This window comes from Somniosus microcephalus, chromosome 9, assembly GCF_052327205.1.
Source record: "Somniosus microcephalus isolate GS21.2 chromosome 9, FLI_Smic_1.0, whole genome shotgun sequence".
NCBI lineage: Eukaryota > Metazoa > Chordata > Chondrichthyes > Squaliformes > Somniosidae > Somniosus > Somniosus microcephalus.
The window spans coordinates 65,868,641-65,888,557 of record NC_140995.1 but is presented as its reverse complement, the minus strand read 5'-3'; the positions used below and the strand labels follow the sequence as shown (position 1 = coordinate 65,888,557).

General features: G+C 47.6%; 1 protein-coding gene across 1 annotated transcript in view; it reads right to left on the bottom strand.

Moving 5' to 3' along the window:
- The window catches only part of LOC147112444 (uncharacterized), a 154,214-nt gene extending 134,497 nt beyond the window's left edge, over positions 1–19,717 (bottom strand). Inside the window, exons 1-4 of the mRNA XM_085998178.1 lie at positions 19,711–19,717; positions 19,374–19,558; positions 7,311–7,427; positions 4,915–5,001 (exon numbers count right to left, since the gene is read on the bottom strand). Coding sequence (XP_085854304.1) covers positions 4,915–5,001; positions 7,311–7,427; positions 19,374–19,558; positions 19,711–19,717 — 396 coding nt within the window. The remainder of the gene's footprint in view (positions 1–4,914; positions 5,002–7,310; positions 7,428–19,373; positions 19,559–19,710) is intronic.
- Between the last annotated feature and the right edge of the window lie 200 nt (positions 19,718–19,917).

Below are 19,917 nucleotides of genomic sequence, written 5' to 3'. Positions count from 1 at the left end.
CCCCACTTGGGGCGTTAGAATTGGCGCTGCGCAAATTTTATAGCCAGACGCAACTTATCACCACCTCGCGCGACATTGGGTTGCAGCGCCCCTAAAGGTGATTGAGGCGCAAGTTCAGGCGTTACACGGGGCTCCTAAGGCGCTAACATGCCGGCGCAACCCAATATCGGGGCGGGCGGGCGCAGCGCAGGTGCTCTCAATTACCGATGACCACGAGACTTCCAGGCGCCGGCCAGCTCTTAAAGGGGTGGGTCAGGCAGCTCCAGCATCCACACTCTGCACCTTGTAGGCCTGAAAATCGGAGCAGGCCCGTCTCTGGTGCAAAAAACTTGGAGCAGATGGAGAGGGTGAGGCAGAGAGCAGAGCGCTTCACCAATGAGGCTCTGGAGGAATTGGTGGCCGCAGTGGAGCACCGGCGAGATGTACTCTACCCCGACAATGGCAGGAGGCCTAATCATAAGGACTACCGACGAGCTTGGAGGGATGTTTCTCAGAGGGTCAACTCCAGCAGCATGGCGACCAGGAGCCCTGTGCAGTGCAGGAATAAATTCAACGACCTCACTCGGGTCGTGAGGGTGAGTGGTGTTTATGCAAACTTCTGTATCCCTCCATTTGCACCTGACTTTATGGCTACAGGGTGCGCTATGCCGCAATGGCCATCTGTCAGCAAGCACCCATGGCCCTTTCTGGGCACACACATGCACATTTAACTCAGGGCATCATGTAAGAGCTCTTCCACCATGGGGGGCATGAGATGATAACTCAGGGCATCATGTAAGGGCTCTTCCACCATGGGGGGCATGAGATGATAACTCAGGGCATCATGTAAGGGCTCTTCCACCATGGGGGGCATGAGATGATAACTCAGGGCATCATGTAACATCACTTCCCGTCCTTTCCCCTGCAGGCCAAGCTGGCGAGGAACCGCAAGGACCAGCTTCGCAACGGAGGAGGTCGTCCTCAACTGCAGACTCTGACGGATTTCGAGGAGAGAGTCCACCAGATTGTTGGAGGACGCCTGAGTGATCCTGTCACCACTGCAGCTGCCGACCCCATTGTCCACAGCGATGGTAAGGTTCTCACCTTTTACAGCTGTCTCCTTCCACTTGTTTCCCCCGCCAGCATGCTTTCTCACTGTGGACCCATGTCATAGCATTGCCGCACTCTTGCATCCCTTGCTGCCAAGCTGTCCTTTTGCTAAAGCCACTCTTCAACCTCCCTGCTTTCAGATGCTGCATCACCAGCTTGGGAGCCGGCCCCTCAAGCTGCCAGTGCCAGTGCCTCTGGAGGCGATGATCAGGAGGAAGCCGGACCATCCGTGCCAGCCTCAGGGGAGCCAACGCATCTGGAGACTGGGGATAGTAGTTCCCTGGAGGGGAGGGGGGGGCTCTGATGAGGAGCCAGTTGCAGGAACCAGCGGTCTGCAGCAACGCGAGGGGGGTAGGGAAGCTCGGGGGCCGTCTCCCCGGAGGGCGAGGCAGGCCACGATGACTGCTGCACAGAGTGCAGAGGAGGTGTGTAGCCTTGCCGATATGAGCGCCCAGGCCCGGCTCAGGCATACTGAGCTTATGGCTGCAGTGGGGAGGATGCCTGAGTCGATTGACACACTGGCAAAGAGTGTGCTGGACTTTGGGGCAGCAATGGAAAGGACTGTCCAGGGCTTCGGGGCAGCAATGGAAAGGTCTGTCCAGGGCTTCGGGGCAGCAATGGAAAGGTCTGTCCAGGGCTTGTCCGAGGCAGTGGAAAGGACTGTTCCGGCCTTGTCCGAAGCAGTGGAAAGGACTGTCCAGGGCTTCTCCGAAGCACTGGCACCTGCCACGCAGGTCCTCACTGCTGCCACGCAGTCACTTGCTGGCCTCGTCCACACGCAAATTGAGGCCACGCGAACACTCACTGCTGCCACCCTAGCTGCATCAGGCAGGATCACCCCAGGCCCTTGCAGCACCACAGCAGGCCATGAATCTGTGGAGCAGTCGATTGTGGCGGATGATCCGGTGCGGCCCCATCAGAGTGCCAGTGTGTCGGCCGACCACGGTGCAGGTGTCCTCTCTCGGCATGTGAGCATTCCTGATGCCACCGCTGGAACGTCAGCAGTGCAGCTGCCACCACCTGCACGGCAGACTGCTTCCAGACATGCCCAGTTGGAGCAGCCAGCTTGCGGGCCCTCCAAGCCCAGAGGTCGTCCAGGCCGTCCCTCAGGGGCTTCAGCGCTTCCAGACACTCAGCAGGCGTCCCCCAGCCTTGACGCAGCCACTGGGGTCCAATTACGGAGGAGCTGCAGGGAGGGAAGGGGCCGACCTCGTAAGAGAAGTCGGTCTCCATCAAGGGGTCAACAGTAGAGGGAGGTGCTAAGACGTCTCCTTTTTCGAATTCAAGGCCGTCCACACCTGCTGTGTTTGTTTGTTATGTTTTGGTTAGTCTCGCCGGCTTGCCAGACAGTTATCTGTTAGTTTGTTAGTTATGCTTTCTGTTGCCATTACGTTGTCATGCTGGAAGGAAGCACTTTTTTGAAAATAAAGAAAATGGTTTATTTACAATGGAGCTGTAGACTATTTACAATCATGGTGGCCTTCATAGGCTTACTGCGAACCGAAGGGCGCTGTTCCAATCACAGCCAGCATTCCGTCAGAGGGGCCTAGAACCGAGTCCTTATGAGCCTCTGACGAACGGCCCTTCCAGTTTCTGGAGCCCACCCATGTTCCTCCTCCTCCTCCTCCTCCTGCTCCTCCTCGTCCGCATGCTCCTCCTCCTCCTCCTCCTCCTCGTCCGCCTGTTCTGCTGGACCTTGAGGGTCGGCTGGCATTGGCTGGGTGCGTCGAATGGCCAGGTTGTGGAGCATGCAGCAGACAACGACGATACGCGCCACATGCTCCGGCGAGTACTGTGGGGTGCCCCCCGAATGGTCGAGACAACGGAAACGCTGCTTCAGCACACCAATTGTGTGCTCCACAATGTTCCTGGTCGCCTGATGGCTGTTGTTGTAATGCTCTTCTGCCGGGGTGCTGGGCAAACGGAGCGGGGTCATGAGCCATGGGCAGAGAGGATAGCCCTTGTCGCCAAGAAGCCAGCCTCGTGGGTGAGCTGGGGCCTCAAAAAGGTCAGCCACTGAGGTCTGCCGCAGGATGAACGTGTCGTAGCTGCTGCCAGGGAATTGTGCGTTGACCGCCATGATCATCTGCCGGTGATCACAGGCCAGCTGCACATTGAGGGAGTGGAACCCCTTGCGGTTGCGGAACTCCTCAGGATTCTGTAATGGCGCCCGCAAAGCCACGTGTGTGCAATCAATGGCCCCCTGCACCATGGGGAAGTCCGCAATAGCCGCGAAGCCCTGCGCGCGCTCCCCCTGCTTCTCCAGGGTCACAGGGAAGGTGATTAATTCACGCCTCCTTCTATAGAGGGCAGCTGTCACTTGCCGGATGCAGCAATGCACCGCAAATTGTGAAATATTTGCTATGTCCCCAGTTGCTGCCTGAAACGAGCCGCTGGTGAAAAAGTTGAGGGCAACAGTGACTTTGACGGCCACCAACAGAGAGGTCCTGCACCGTAACCGCGGCTGCAGATCTTCAGCAAGTAGGTGGCACAGCTCAGTCACAACACCCTTACCAAATCTGAGCCTTCGCAGACACTGCTCCTCGGACATGGCAAGGTATGAGACCTGCTGCCTGAAAACCCTGGTAGCATATGGTCGGATTTGGCGACGTCCATTGCCCCGCCTCCTTCTGGCCAATCCCGGCCCTCTCTCCCTCCGTCTCTGTGCCCTTGCCAGTTGTTCAGCCAGGAGGACGTTCCCCTCCAAAGCAGCTCCCATTATTATGTCAGACGAGTAAGACGCAGTAATCTCTCACGATCAAACTGTTCTGGACAGGGCTGAAGGTCCCAAGGCTCCGCTGGCTCAATGAGAAGAACTCTCTGCAACTGAAGGTCTGCAACTCTCTCCAGCAGCGAGCAGGATGGCCAGCCCAAATGGCTGCTGCTTTTATACTAGTGCTGTCCCCTTTAAAGAGCGCCCCCCGAGTCCGAGAAGGACCTGGTAATGTTCCATCCAACTGTCACTAATAGCGCCAGGCGGAACGGAGGGGGGCGCCACTGAATTTCCGGTCCGGGGTGCCAAAAAGGCGTTGCACACTGAAATGACGTCATGATCTGCCTGCGCCCGCTCGCGGGCGCAAAGAGTTAGCGCCGGCGCTAAAAGGCTACTCAATATGGCAGGAAGCACTGGGTTCACTGCGCCCGCCCGAAAATTGGGTAACGCCCCAAATCTCGGGCTCTTTAGGCGCTAATCGCTGGCGCTACCAACCAAATTTCTCCCCCAAAGTGTTAAAAGTTTGAATCCCAAACAGAACCCGCCTCCAACCCACCCACTTCTGGTTTTAACGGAGGTGGAACTGGGGACAGGCAGCCAACCCGCTCCCAGGAGACGGGTCATCCATTTAAATATGAGGCAGGCAGCCTCTGATTTAGCCTACATTTTGAATTTAACTTTAGCTGATCGGGTTTTCCAGGCCTCGTGAAACACGCCAGCTAAAGTAAGGCGAGGACTGCTGGATCCAGGAGGTAAATGCCTTTGCACTTACCTCCTGGATCCAATTTCCCTGCCTAACCCATCCCCCCACGATGCCTCCAATCCCTCCCCCAGGCCTCCAACACCCCCCCTCCCCACAACGAGGCCTTCCCCCCACCCCCCCACCCCCATGCTGCTCCTGCCCCCCGGTGCTGTTCCTGGCCCTGATCATCAGCAGCTCCCAGCCCTCTGATGATCACCACCCCCCCCCCCCCCGCCCTCTCTGGACCTCCAATGATCAATCCCGGTTCTCCTGGATTTCCAGACCACTTTGGAGCCTCCCCACTCCCAACCTAGCTCCCCATTAAAATTCAGGCCAAAGTTTTGCAAAGTGGGCAACAAAGAAAACTTACATTCTTCATGAGAACAGATGCATGGAAAACTGGGTATAAAGTTGGTGTGCTCACATTCTTTTCAAATTCATCAGATAATTTTTTTTGCTGGGGAGGGAAAGAAAGAGAAATAAAATTATTTGATACAAGACATGATTTTAAGATGATAAATGTACATGGTTACAAATGAAAATTATGAAAATATGAGTTTATAGTCTTGCCCTAATGCATATATGGATATTTGAGACTGAATGTGATCTTTCGTAGCAATCAAAGGGTAAATTTTCTGACTTCACACTTCCAGTGGCGAACCTCACCCACTAAGAACGCATATTACAAATTTTAAATAAGATACCAGACAGCCTTTAGCCCCACATATAGCCACCATTCTGTGGTACACCTCCTGTAGCAAGACCTCCAAATTTTCAACACCAAAGGCAGGGGTATTGTCCACATTGCCTCCGCTGTACAACTGTGAACAGTTAATCCATTTACATCTCCCCAACCCTGATCATCATTCAATGACTGCTGTTATATTAGTTGGACAAGTGAGGAGAGGCAATATAAACTAAATGGTACAATTTTAAAGGGGGTGCAGGAACAGAGAGACCTGGGGGTGTATGTAAACAAATCTTTGAAGGTGGCAGGACAAGTTGAGAAGGCTGTTAAAAAATCATACGGGATCCTTGGCTTTATAAAGAAAGGCTTAGTCCCTGATATTTATGGGGAGGCGGGAAAGGAGCGGGGGCGCGTGTTTGCAGGGAGGGAATCCCAGAAATGCCGGGACCACAGAGGTCCTGTCGATTTTAATGGCAGGACCTGATTTTCATTTATTTACTCCATTTCCACCCCAGCAGCCGGCCAGATTGAGAGGCTGCTGGGCAGGAATCACAGTGACAGAAGGTCGTAGCCGGGTAACGTTGGAAAAGGTCCCCGGCAACTGGCAAAGATCGTGGGGTTGGTGGAGGGTATCAGACCGGCAATCAGGAGAAAGGGGGACCAGGACAGCGCGCGGGTTTAGAGTGGGGGGGGGGGCGTTAGCCAGTCGCTGCGGAAGTTTTTCTTGAAGGGCTGTGGGAAACAGATTCAATAATAACTTTCAAAAGGTAATTGGATAGATACTTGAAGGGAATAATTTGCAGGGCTATGGGGAAAGGGCAGGGGAATGGAACTAACTGGATGGCTCTTTCAGAGGGCTAGTACAGGCACAATGGGCCGAATGGCCTCCTTCTGTGCTATACCATTCTATGATCCTATGTATGGGAGCCTGTGTTAACAGAAGCCTTCATTATGGCACCTGCGTCACAGCCCGAGCTGAGATCAGCTAACTCAGTACAGATGTTGTTGAAACTGGGGCCTTCCTGATCTGTAGAGCTCAGCTCTTCACCAGTAGTGTTGACAACTGACCGGTTTTTAAAATTGCCACTGTTGACTAATGGTATCGTGGCCATTTTATAAAGGCTTACCACACGTTATTTACAGAACACAAGCACTGTATTTCTGGCTAAAACAGTCAACAAGCAACTGCAAGCAATTATGAAAATCTGTTTGGACCAGTGAAAAGCTAGCCAGGTGGCAAACCTACACAACAACAACAACAACTTGCATTTATATAGCACCTTTAACACAGTAAAAATGTCCCATGGTGTTTCACAGGAGCGCTTAGCAGACAAATTTGACACCAAGTCTCATAAAGAGATGTAAGGGTACGTAACAAAATCTTGGTCAAAGAGATATATTTTAAGGAGCAACTTCAAGGAGAGAGAGGGAGAGATGTGGAGAGATTTAGGGACGGAATTGCAGAGCTTAGGACCTAGTCAGATGAAGGCACAGCCGCCAATGGTGGAGTGATGAAGATCAGGGATTGCAAGAGGCCAGAATTGGAGGAGCACTGAGATCTCAGAGGGTTGTAGGGTTGGAACAGCTTACAAAGATGGAAGGGGCGAGACCATGGAGGGATTTGAACACAAGGTGAGAATTTTGGATAAACTCAAGATAACGGAGGGTGGAAGATGGGAGGCCGACCAGGAGTGTGTTGGAATAGTCAAGTCTGGAGGTAACAAAGGCATGGATGAGGGTTTCAGCAGCAGATGAGCTGAGGCGGGGTAGAGACAGGCGATATTACGGAGGTGGATGTAGGCACTCTTGGTGATGGTGAGGATATGGGGTTGGAAGCTCAGCTCAGGGGCAAATAGGATGTGAAGGTTGCGAACAGTCTGGGTCAGCTTCAGACAGTGGCCAGGAAGGAGGATGGAGATAATTGGGAATCTCACTGAGCCATCGATGGAGTGTACAGATCCATTTCTAAGTGCAGTGCAGGTATTTTCACAATGCCATTAGTAATACTGTGTTCTTAGCAAGCCCAAAACTTCATCACAACAATTAACAAGATGTAAAATTATCAGCAAAATTAAAACCTTAAACAATCGCTCTAATGCAGCAAGGTCCTTTTGTCGCTTTTTTTTTTGTTGCTCAGTAAATGATTCTTTAGCAGTAGAGTTTTCTTCATCAAGTGAAAATTGCAAGGAAGAATTCTGTAAAAAGAAAATTAAAGCATTCATTATTTTGAAACGTCTTTTCGAATACTGTTCTGATTCTAATCAAATTGGTACGAGGACAAGTAATATCTTTGATTAGCTTAGAGGGAATCATGGTTTAAAAAATTCCAATTGTTCATCATTTTAAGATTGGATATATGTTTGTGTAGCAGGACCATGGGATAGGCGGGGTGAAATTGGTCCACGATTCGGGTACGTAGTGAATTACCGCCTGTTTGCAATGCGCCCATTTTCTTATTCATGGAATTCAATGGAAAAGTAAACCGGGCACAGAGTAAAATTTGCTGCCGATTCGCTATGAGTCCATTTCACGCTATTGGCGTAGACTATGTTCATCCCCTGGATATTGCACAGTTTGAGTGTTAGATGCATGTAGAAAGTCATAAATTGTATTTGGTTTCTAGAATCTATAAAGAATAACCGGTAGGTCTCGATTCAGTAATAAGTACATACATTAAATGGGTGGAAATAATTTACTAGGTAATTCCTGTTATAGTTTGTTAAAACAGCAGATTAAACGTGGACAGCCTCTGGTGCATACAACTAAGAATACACACGGTATACCTGTAGTGTATGTGCCTTTAAGAGCCCCATGTGTACTGTAATGCCAGTAATGGCCACTCGGGCTATATAAGCCTGTATATTGTGTTGTATCAGTTAGTTCCCCTCCAGACTTTGTTTAGTAAACACCTGTGAAACCAACTCCTGTCTTCAGTGTCCCTATCAACACACAGACACAACAGTGGCGACGAATTGGAAATGGACTTACCTGCAATTCGGCAGCACCTCAAGGACATCGATTCCTCTGGCGTCCAAAGTTGAAAAGAAAAAGAAAAAGCTGTGGTTTCACCAGCTAGCCAAGCTGGTGGCAGGTACTGCAATAATCCTTCTTGGGCGTCGGGCTGGGGTTCCAGCGGCTGGCTCTGCAGCTAGGCCAAGCAGCGAAAGCGGAGGCAAGCAGTAACAGACGGGGAGGGAGCACTCGGGAGACGGCCGGCGCTGCAAGCAGGTCGGCGTTCAGACCTAGAGAGAGAGTCCGGCGGGAACGAGTCTCCAACTGTAAATAAATAAATAAAAAGAACGGAAACCACGGGAAACAGCGTTGTCATCGGCAGCAGCGGCGGGGAAGCACGGGAAGCGCCATTTTTTTTCTAGGATGCCTAAGTCTGGCAATATTGATCCTTTTGATAACAAGATAGAGGATTGGACCACATATGTGGAAAGAGTGGCGGTATATTGCACCGCAAATGGAATAGAAGATGAAAAAAATCTTCAGTACTTCTAAATCTAATGGGCGCAAAGACATATAAGCTGTTACGAAACTTAATCACTCCAGCCGAACCAATGGACAAGAATTTTAAGGAGATTGTTGATACCCTACACTGCCAATTCGGGGCAGGACTGGCAGATTCTCTACGAGACAAATTCGTCTGCGGTCTCCTAAATGAAGGAACTCAAAAAAGGCTACTTTCTGAGAAAGATTTGACACTGGACAAGGCTTTCAGTGCAAGAGGAGCTGCAGAAGTACAGCAAAAGCCACAGGACTTCGGCACCCATGAAATGACACGGGGTTTCGAGAGATGTTATCGCTGCGGCAGATCCACCCATGACCAGAGGGACTGCTGGTTCAAGGACAAAGCATGCAGGCAATGCGGAAAGATGGGACACATTACACGTGTATGCCGATCTGGAAACAAAAAATCCACTAACAGAAAAAAAATCAATAAGGAAAAGCACAGAAAGGTACAAATGATGACAGACAGTAGCTCCGAAGACCAGAAGAGCGATAGCGACTCCGGAAACAAGAGACTAAGCTCTCTCAAATTACATAATGTAATTGCCAAAGAAGATTACCAGATCATTTGGGTTACCCTCACAATAGCAGGGTCCCCAGTTAAAATGGAGCTAGATACAGGATCAGCTCTGACCATCATAAATCGACGGGATTACGAGCGGCTATTTCCGCATATACCTCTAAAAGACACATCCATTATCTTGAAAACATATACGGGGCAGAAAGTATACCCCAAAGGAAAAATAAGGGTGCCTGTTGTATACAACGGCAAGGAAATACAGAAGTTGTATTTATACGTTCTACAAGATGGTGGTCCACCGCTGTTGGGACGTGAATGGATCAGGAAAATACGTTTAGACTGGCACTCCATTCAGGCACTGACGGTGACCAGTAAGGAAAAAAATGATGATGACGTCATACCTGAACGATTAAAAGGCATCTTGGCCAACGCCAAGGAAGTGTTTCAAGAGAAACTAGGAGCCTTGAAAGGCATCACCGCCTCAATAAAAGTGGAAGATGCGGCAATTCCCAAGTTTTTTAAGGCAAGGCCGGTGCCATACGCAATTCGTCCAGCAGTCGAGGCAGAGCTGGAGAATTTGGAAAAGGCAGGCGTATTATCCAAAATAGATTGGAGCGAGTGGGCAACACCCATCGTCCTGGTCATGAAGAAAACGTTGAATAATGATAAATCTGAAGAACAGAGAAAAATTCGCATCTGTGGAGACTTCAAGGTGACTGTAAACCCGGTCCTTCACATGGTACAGTATCCTCTTCTGAGGATAGAAGATATTTTCGCCTCACTATCCGGAGGGAAACGTTTCACCAAAATTGACTTGGCACAGGCATATCTACAGGTGGAGGTTGAAGAGGCCTCTAAAAAGTATCTCACGATAAATACACACAAAGGCCTATACCAGTACAATCGACTGGTTTTCGGAGTAGCATCCGCTCCAGCTATCTGGCAAAGAGCTATGGAGCAAGTCCTCCAAGGGATTCCGGGGACTCAATGCTACCTAGACGACATCCTTGTAACAGGAGAAAACGACAACGAGCACCTTGCCAATTTGGAGCAGGTGCTCACTAGGCTGAGAGAACAGGGCCTACGAGCAAATTGCCCCAAGTGCGAATTTTTCCAGAATCAAATATCATATTGTGGCCACATAATTAATAAGAAAGGGTTGCATAAGTCACCTGAAAAAATTGAAGCGGTCATAAAAGCCCCAGCACCTGAAAATGTTTCACAATTAAGGTTGTTCCTGGGATTAATAAATTACTATCATAAATTTTTACCGAACTTATCAACTCTTCTACACCCTCTTAATGAACTGCTACAAACAGGAGTAATTTGGAAATGGAGCGAAGACTGTAAACGTGCCTTCCATAAATGCAAAGACTTAATCACGTCCAAAGAAGTTTTGGCTCATTACAACCCATCACTGCCAATCAGACTGGCGTGCGATGCATCCCCTTACGGCGTAGGAGCAGTATTATCGCATAAATTCCCTGATGGCTCGGAACGGCCGATAGCTTTTGCGTCACGCTCATTGAACTCAGCTGAGCGTAACTATGCCCAAATCGACAGGGAAGCACTCAGCCTGGTATGGGGAGTGAAGAAATTCAACCATTACCTACACGGACAAAAATTTACCTTGTTGACTGACCATCAACCACTCATCTCCATATTCAAACCTAAAAAGGGTGTTCCCATTATGACAGCGCAAAGGCTACAGAGGTGGTCCCTTTTTCTAGGGGCACACCAATACAACATAGAATACAAAGGATCAAAACAGCATGGGAATGCTGACGGGTTATCGCGCCTACCGTTGCCAACGGTAGAAGAAGCACCTACCGTAGACCCAGTGGAGATTTTCCACTCTACCATAGTCGAATGTCTACCAGTAACAAATTCTGCCATTGAAAGGGAAACTAGAAATGACCCGACTCTCTCACGAGTCTACGATTTAACAGTGAAGGGATGGCCAGCACATGGTGAACCACTGTTACCAGCATTCTCGCAAAGAAGAGAACAGCTGTCAGTGTGCCGAGGAACCTTGATGTGTGGATCCCGAGTGGTGATTCCACCCAAACTCCAGGATAAAGTTCTAAAGGAGCTTCACGAGGGGCATCTGGGTGGAGTGAAAATGAAGAACCTAGCCAGGGCGTTTGTATGGTGGCCAGGTATCGATGGAGACATCGAAGAAATGGCCAAGAGCTGCCTCGGGTGCCAGAAGGTCCAAAACGCTCCACCACAAGCCCCTCTACATCCATGGGAGTGGCCCTCATCCCCCTGGCAAAGGGTGCACATTGACTTTGCTGGTCCATTTATGGACTCAATGTTCTTAATCGCGGTTGATGCACACTCCAAGTGGCCGGAGGTAATAAAGATGTCCTCCACCACCACGGAAAAAACCATCACAGTATTAAGGACCATATTTGCCAGGAATGGGCTGCTGGAACAGATCTGTTCTGATAATGGACCGCAATTTGTGTCCGAAGAATTCAGGAAGTTCTTAAAAAACAATGGGGTTAAGCACTACACGTCCGCCCCATACCATCCCGCCACCAATGGATTGGCTGAAAGGTTTGTCCAGACCTTCAAGAAGGCCATAAAGGCCATGGGTAATGAAGACATAAAACTTCAGCACAAGGTGAATAACTTCTTGTTCGCATACAGGAATGCAACACATATGGTTACAAACCAAACTCCCGCCATGATGTTCTTCAATAGAAACCTAAGATGCCGGCTGGATTTGATCAAGCCAAACATCAGAAGGGACGTGGAGAACCGGCAATTTCAAGGCATGAATGAAAGGCCAACTAGAACCTTCCAGATAGGTCAACAAGTTTTGGCCCAGGACTACCGTACCGAGAAATGGCAGCCTGGAACTATCTGCACATGACCAGGACCGCTGATGTATACCGTAGACATCGGAGAAAGCATAATAAGGCGCCATGCTGACCAAATCATAGAGTCATCCGAAAAGGGACAACCTACACCACAACTCTATACGCCTAATGATGAAGTAGAGATACCCATATCTACCTCCGATCCAGTGATACTGGAACCCGATGAACACGACACTGGCATTCAAGCCGAATCAGCCTTGCCAAAAGAACCTACTACACCACCAGAAACTATTACATCACCGAGGCATTATCCGGACCGAGTCAGGAAGCCTCCAGAGAGACTGACTTATAATTAATTAACTGCCGCAATGTGTAGATTATTTTTTCTTGTAACATGTAATTAATGATTACTTAAAATATTATGTGCTGGTTGGCTAAAAGGGGAGGAATTGTAGTGTATGTGCCTTTAAGAGCCCCATGTGTACTGTAATGCCGGTAATGGCCACTCGGCCTATATAAGCCTGTATATTGTGTTGTATCAGTTAGTTCCCCTCCAGACTTTGTTTAGTAAACACCTGTGAAACCAGCTCCTGTCTTCAGTGTCTCTATCAACACACGGACACAACAATACCTGTCAGCATCAAATAAATCCTTCACAATCTTCAGAGTACTGGAGACGTGTGAGGGGAAGTGAATTATTCCACATTGTATGAACCTACCCAAAGACAGCTTCGAGGGATGAGGCACTTTTGGGCCGTGAATTTAATAGCGCTGAGGGGGCGGGTCCGCTGTCAAAATAGCAAAGATTGACAGCGGGTAGGATACAATTCAGCTGGTTAAATGGCTTGTTAAGAGCCAATTTAAGTCTTTTTTGAGGCTTACTTCTAGGCCTAGAAACTTACCAGCCTCGCCAAGGCGCCGGAAGTAGCGCCCCAGAAAAAGTCGCGGCCGGCCGCCGCAAATTCAGTTTGCACGCCCCAGAGGGAAGTGCGGCGCTACTCGAGGCGCCTCGCATCCCTCTTCAGGCGCTGCAACTGAAGTTCGCAGCGCAACGTGCCGCAGCGCCACACGCTGCGGCACAGTGCGCTGCGGTACTGCAGGCCTTCCTCCCCTTCTTAAAGGGGAGGGGCCTGCTGCAGCGCGCTCGAAGAGCGCGAGTGCCGGCAAAAGAGGAGAAGTGCCGGGCTCTTGGGACACAGCTGGCACTCCGCGGGGCAGGGGGCTTAGGAGGCCGGGGATGGCAGCGCGGAAAGGTGCTGGCAGGCGGCCAGCAAAAAAAATGGCCGCCCCGCACCTCAGCGCCTCTACCGCCGCAGGTAGGCCCCCCTGAACCGGTCGCAAATTGCGACCAGCGTTACAGCAGGGGGCGCTACCAAATTTCGCGATTGGGATGGTAGCGGGGCGCTGCGCACACCGATGACGTCATCGGTAGCGGCGCAGCGCTAACGGCTAGCACTGCCATTAGTGTCCTGCTAAATTTAGCGGGAGGCGTGGCCAGTGGCATAAAACCCACTAAGTGCCCTCTTTGGGCGCTAACGGGTGGCGCAGCCCACTGAATTTCTAGGCCCTAATTTTACATTCTTCCCCACAGGTTACCCGCAGTTCGGGGAACACACCAGCTCAACCTGTCGTGTTTTGAGTCTGCTCTGATGTTTGTGAAAAGCTGACAGCTGCAGAAGTGGTGTCAAGGATGCCATGTTGCTGATGGTGAGTTTCAGAGCATAGAAAATGTTGGTTACTGCATTTTTAATACATATAGAGATTTCTTTAGCTTACAAGTTTTTAGATTCAACTGTATGGCCAGTGCTACCTCGTTGGGAGAACTTCACTCACCATTGACAGATCGCTTCTGTCATCTCACCTGCAGCTGCCATCTATTGCAGCAACATCGAAGCCATTGAAACAATCAGACCTTAGTCTTCCGAATCCTTCCACGATCAGCCCCAACAACAACATCACCAGGCCCACCAACATCACCAACAACATTACCAACCTTCTCCGCCATCACCTGATGCTGCACTGGACACAGGGCATCAGCCCCTGACAAAATTGCTGCCCGAGAGGCCAGAGATGGCATCACCATGGCCAGATTTTCTTCATTGATGCTGTAAACCCTGGCTGCCACATGATGCGCCAAGTTGACACCATCCCACACCAGCACCGTGAAACTTAGAAAACTCATTGAAACTTATAAAATTCTAACAGGACTAGACAGACTAGATGCAGGAAGGAAGTTCCCGATGGCGGGGGAGTCCAGAACCAGGGGTCACAGTCTAAGAATAAGGGGTAAGCCATTTAGGACAGAGATGAGGAGGAATTTCTTCATCCAGAGAGTGGTGAACCTGTAGAATTCTCTACCACAGAAGGCCGTTGAGGCCAATTCGTTAAATATATTCAAGAAGGAGTTAGATATATTTCTTAAGGCTAAAGGGATCAAGGGATATGGGGAGAAGGCAGGGACAGTGTACTGAGTTTGGATGATCAGCCATGATCTCATTAAATGGCGGAGCAGGTTTGAGGGGCCGAATGGCCTACTCCTGCTCCTATCTTCTATGTTTCTATGTAATGTCCAAGCCATTCCATGCACTCATATTACTATAGCGGGGCGGGGGGAAGTTATGACTGGACAATCACTGGAACTCAATAAAACACTTCTCAAGTTGCGCTCAGATCTGTCCAATAAGGGGCGCTTTTGGAAAAATAGATTTCACTGTATGACAACACATTACCAGAAACTTCACATGGACATTGGCTAAACCTCTCAAGTGCCTACCCTTGTGTGTTGTTAGTTGGTATGCTTGCAGTAGGATAAGGGTGTGTGTGAGGGGTGGCTAGTGAGATGGGGAAGTGATAAAGTAGATAGAGAAGGTTGGGTGGAGGTGCAAGGTAAGTTGGTGTCCTGGGAGGTCTCTTCTGCCCTTAGAAGGGAAGAGAACCTCCCTGCGTGCTGTGACTCCCTCCATATGCATATGGAGGGAGTCACTAGAGAGCCTGGGTGCAAGTGTTCACCTTTGTGCAGTGATTGTCAGTGTTTGCAGCACCTCAATACTGTCAAACACTGACAGAACAACTGTCAAACTCCATGTGGACGTGGTCCCTTTAAGGAAACTGGCTGATGACGTGTCATCAAATGACCTCATCAGACCCGCTTCCTGTTAATTGGCCGGGCTTACCAAGGCCAATCAAGGGAAATCACTTCTGCATAGCGGATGCAGCAGGGAGCGGGACCGGAACCCGGAAACCAGCTGTCCCAGCCCCATCCTACCTCCTTAATTAAATTTACGGCCTTGGTGTCAACCTGCTTCTTTTTCTTCTACCAGGCTCCTGGGAGACTGGAACCTACTCTGCTTGTCTGTTTTTCATATTTCCCTTTCACCTGCATACCCCCCATCCTTTTAGCTATTCACACAACCTCTGACTCACACAGGACTTTTTTTCTTTTATTTATTTCATTATCCCTCTTTTGCAAATATCACCTCTGCCATTTAACCACCTCCTGTTCTCTATTTAAGCATTTACAGGTCATTCTATTTCTTTTCCTCTGTGTGTGTGGGTTTTTTTCACTCCCACTTCCTGTTGTCCTGTTCCTTTCTGAAAGCTTTTAATCTGACAAAGGGTTTGCACACTTGAAACATTTAACTTGTTTGTGCAGATGCTGCCCGACCTGCTGATTGTTTCTGATGCTTTAAATTTCCAGCATCTACAGTTTTTGATTTTTGTTCAAGATAGTTCCCTATTGAGAAGCAAATCAGGGAAATGGGTAAGAAGCTGGGAGGTAGTCTTAGCTTACATCTGTTATCCATTGTCGGAAACACAATTGAGCTTAACATTTCTCAGACATTAAGCTGCGTTTGTTGTCCTGTGGCTTATCATCACCAAATGTAAATCAATGATTTCCCTATTGATACCATACAGCGTGGGGTGAATTTGCACAGTGGTTCTCTCACTCATCCACCATAACTTTATTAATGCCATTTTTTCCAGGGCTCTTCCACCAATGTTACGGCAGACAAGCAGGAGAACCTTCACAGAAATTCACCCCCTGTGTGTTTTGTAAAAGGGGAAACATGATGTTGCCAAAGGTTGGTTGGAGAGGGGGAATCAAAACCGGACAGAGTTTAGAGCAGAGAAATATGAGGTGATACATTTTGGGAGGAAGAATAAGAGGAAATATAGAGTAAATAGTAAAACATTTTAAATGTGTAGGACACAGAGTTAGGGGTTCAGAAATCTTTAAAAGTGGGACTACAAGTTGATAAAGCTGTTAAAAAAAAGCAAATGCGATTTGATTTTATAAATAAGGTCAGAGTACAAAAGCAAAAAGATAATGATAGCTTACACACAAGTCATTGCTAGGCCACAGTTAGAATATTGTGTCCAGCTTTGGACGCTGTCACATTTTGAGATTTTTGCAAATTTGGCCCAGAAGTGATTTTGGATTAATTTATATTTTGATGTTTAATACAAAGTTAACTTGGGTCCACAGGCGATTAAATCACAGGAACACAAGCTACTCAGGTGCTGGATTAGGTCCCTTAGCTGGGGCACAAGATCATAGAATCATAGAATACTACAGCACAGAAGGAGGCCATTCAGCCCATCGAGTCTCAGCCGGCTCTTTCGAAGAGCAATCCAGTTAGTCCTACTTCCCCGCTCTTTCTCCATATCCCTGCAATATTTTCTCCTTCAAGTATTTATCCAATTCCCTTTTGAAAGCTACTATTGAATCTGTTTCCACCAGGCAGTGCATTCCAAATCCTAACAACTTGTTGCATAAAAAAATGTTTCCTCGTGTCGCCTCTGGTTCTTTTGCCAATCACCTTAAATCTGTGCCCACTGGTTATCGACACTTCAGCCATTGGAAACAGTTTCTCTTTGTTTACTTTATCTAAACCCTTCATGATTTTAAACACCTCTATCAAATCTCCTCTTAGCCTTTTCTGCTCCAAGAAGAACAACCCCAGCTTCTCCAGTCTATCCACGTAACTGTAATTCCTTCATCCCTGGAACCATTCTAGTAAATCTCTTCTGTTCCCTCTCTAAAACATTCACGTCCTAAAGTGTGGTGTCCAGAATTAGACACAATCGTCCAGCTGGGACCGAACTGAAGATCAAGAACTTGTTGACAAAACTGTGTTTTTCGTATTCGAGATTAGTTTGTGATAAGGGAGGGGGGGTGGTAATATTCACTTTCATCGCTTGGGCAGTAAACTGGTGAAACAGATCCCTCGCCCATTGTAGAACCCACCCTGATTTTTATTTCCAATCGGGTGGGTTCTATAATGGATGGGCAATCCATTCTGTGAGGTTACCGCCCAGGCACAGAACTTGAAAATTATCCCCAATAAGATTTTTCCAATACTTCTTAGAGAAATTTGCAGCTGTAATGTTAGATTGATTTAATTCACTAAGCACAGCAGAAGGCTTAGCTAAACACGGATGCTTCTGATCTAAGATGATAGTTTGACTGGCAACTCGGTGAGCTGCAGGAGTGTCAGAGGTCAAGTTTTTTTGGCTTCCTCGCACTAGAAGAAGGCAGTTTGCAGTAAGTTTGAGTTTCAAACCGTCAGGAAGGCAGAGAATACTCTTTCTACGAGAGTACCAGTCAGTTCACCAATACTGACAGCAAAGTGAAAGTAGGCTTGTACCAAAGGCAAAGTTTGTGTATTCCATTATTTTTGATGTTAAGAAGAGCAATAGGAAATATATAAACCTTGCTGCAATAATAGTATTCCATTCAGTCGTAAAATTTCACGTAAAATAAACCAGTTTGTTGGTTTACAATTTGCCACATCTCACTGGATTTCTCAGCAGTTTGACTTCTCGAAGATTGCAAGGTCATAGAATTCTTAAATTTATGCTCTCTAGTTACCAACTTACTGACCAGGGGAAATAGTTTTCCTGTATTTACCTTGCCAAAACCGCTTATAATTTTAAACATCTGAAGATCTCCTCTTAATCTTATCTGTTCTAGTGAAAAATGCCCCAGTTTGTCTGGTCTTTACTCATAACTAAAGCTTCTACTTCCCAGTAAAATTTTAGTAAATCTCTTCCGACTGGACTATAGTTATTCCTTTCTCCCTTTTTGAGCAGAGGCATTACATTAGCAACACTCCACTCCTCTGCCACAATTGCCATATCCAAGCATGTTTGAAAGATTGGGATCATAGCCTCTGCTATTTCCTCTCTATCTCCCCTCAGAATTCTGGGATGCACACGATTAGAGTCTCTTTTGTGTAGAGTTTGGAGTCAGTTCTTGATACACTTGATAAAATAAAGCTGGTGTTAGCTGAGCCCATGATGTCTGTTTTATTTTTCACTTAATATGCACTGTAGTTACCCTGGGGGTCTGAGAGAATTTATGCAGAACTTTTCCTTAAGAAATTAAATAGTATGGAGTAGAGTCCATTGTAAGGATATATTGTACCTAGCCTGCAGAATCAGCAGCCTTGATGGGACAAATAGGGGCAGAATTTCTCTTTAGCACTTGAGTGCAAAGCATCACCTGGGTGGAGTGCATAGAGAAATATCAAGTGGGGAGGATCACACACCAATAATGGAGCCTGCCTGATTTTCCCAAGTACGCACCTCCGAGGCAATGCTTTAGATGAACATGCTTAAGAAAGAAGTCTGCCTCACAGTCTTCTCTTGCACTATGTATACTATCTTTAAATTATGAAATGGGGACGAAACAAGACCGTTAAAGTAAAACAAGTTAACCTTTACCAAAACTCAGAACTTATTTTTCACAAATACTGAGGCCCTACTGGAAAATTAAAGGTGAAAGGGGAAAGTCTCATGGGACACAGCAGTTATAATGCAGAGAACAGGAGATGGCACATGATGCATACAAGGCTATTAATGTGTGACTCTTAAAGGGATCGTGTATCTTCCAAATTTTCCTCTTTTAAACAATGAACTAATCTATATAATGTGCAAGATAATTTAATTAGAAAACAATGCATATACTACAGGGGCAATTTCCCAACTTTGGCCTCCAGAAGTGCAAGTCGGAAATTCGATCATGCGCTGCACATGATTTTCTGACAACTAATTTAAACGGTTGGAATATAAATGGTTTGAAAATCAACACCCGAATTTTTGATGTGCACTGACAGTGAGGAAGACTCCCTGACATAAACACAAAGATGGGAAGCTACTCCTTCCAGCTGAAACCTGAAAAATGTACCTTTTACCACTAGAGCTATTTTTTTCAAAAGCATGAATTACACATGTGAATTAATTAATTCAAAAAGTAATATACTAAAAACAATAAATACCTTTTCAGGGTATGCAACAAGAAATAGTTTTTGATCTTCCACATTGGTCACACATTTTTCCAGAAACCCACTGCGAAGAAGGAATTCTTTAACTTCCCCTTCACTTATTTTGAAAGAGTATTCCGAGATGTACAAAATCGAATTAACCTGTGAATAAAATAAAAATTGCCAAAACTGTAAAAGTGCTTATTGAAAGAGAAAATATAATGATAAAATGCAGGAGCATTTTCAGTGCAATTAGCCAATTTATCCCATCAAACACAACTCCAGAAAAGGAATTTAAATTGGGAAGTGAATATTGCCAGGGAACGAGAACTTCCAGTTTTCAAAGTTTTGCCTGACATGTATGTGTATTGCAGAACGGCAACTGCAGGTACGGTTAGCACTGTTGCCTCACAGCGCCAGAGACCCGGGTTCGAATCCGGTCTCGGGTGACTGTCTGTGTGGAGTTTGCACATTCTCCCCGTGTTTGCGTGGGTTTTCTCCGGGTGCTCCGGTTTCCTCCCACAGTCCAAAGATGTGCGGGTTAGGTTGATTGGCTATG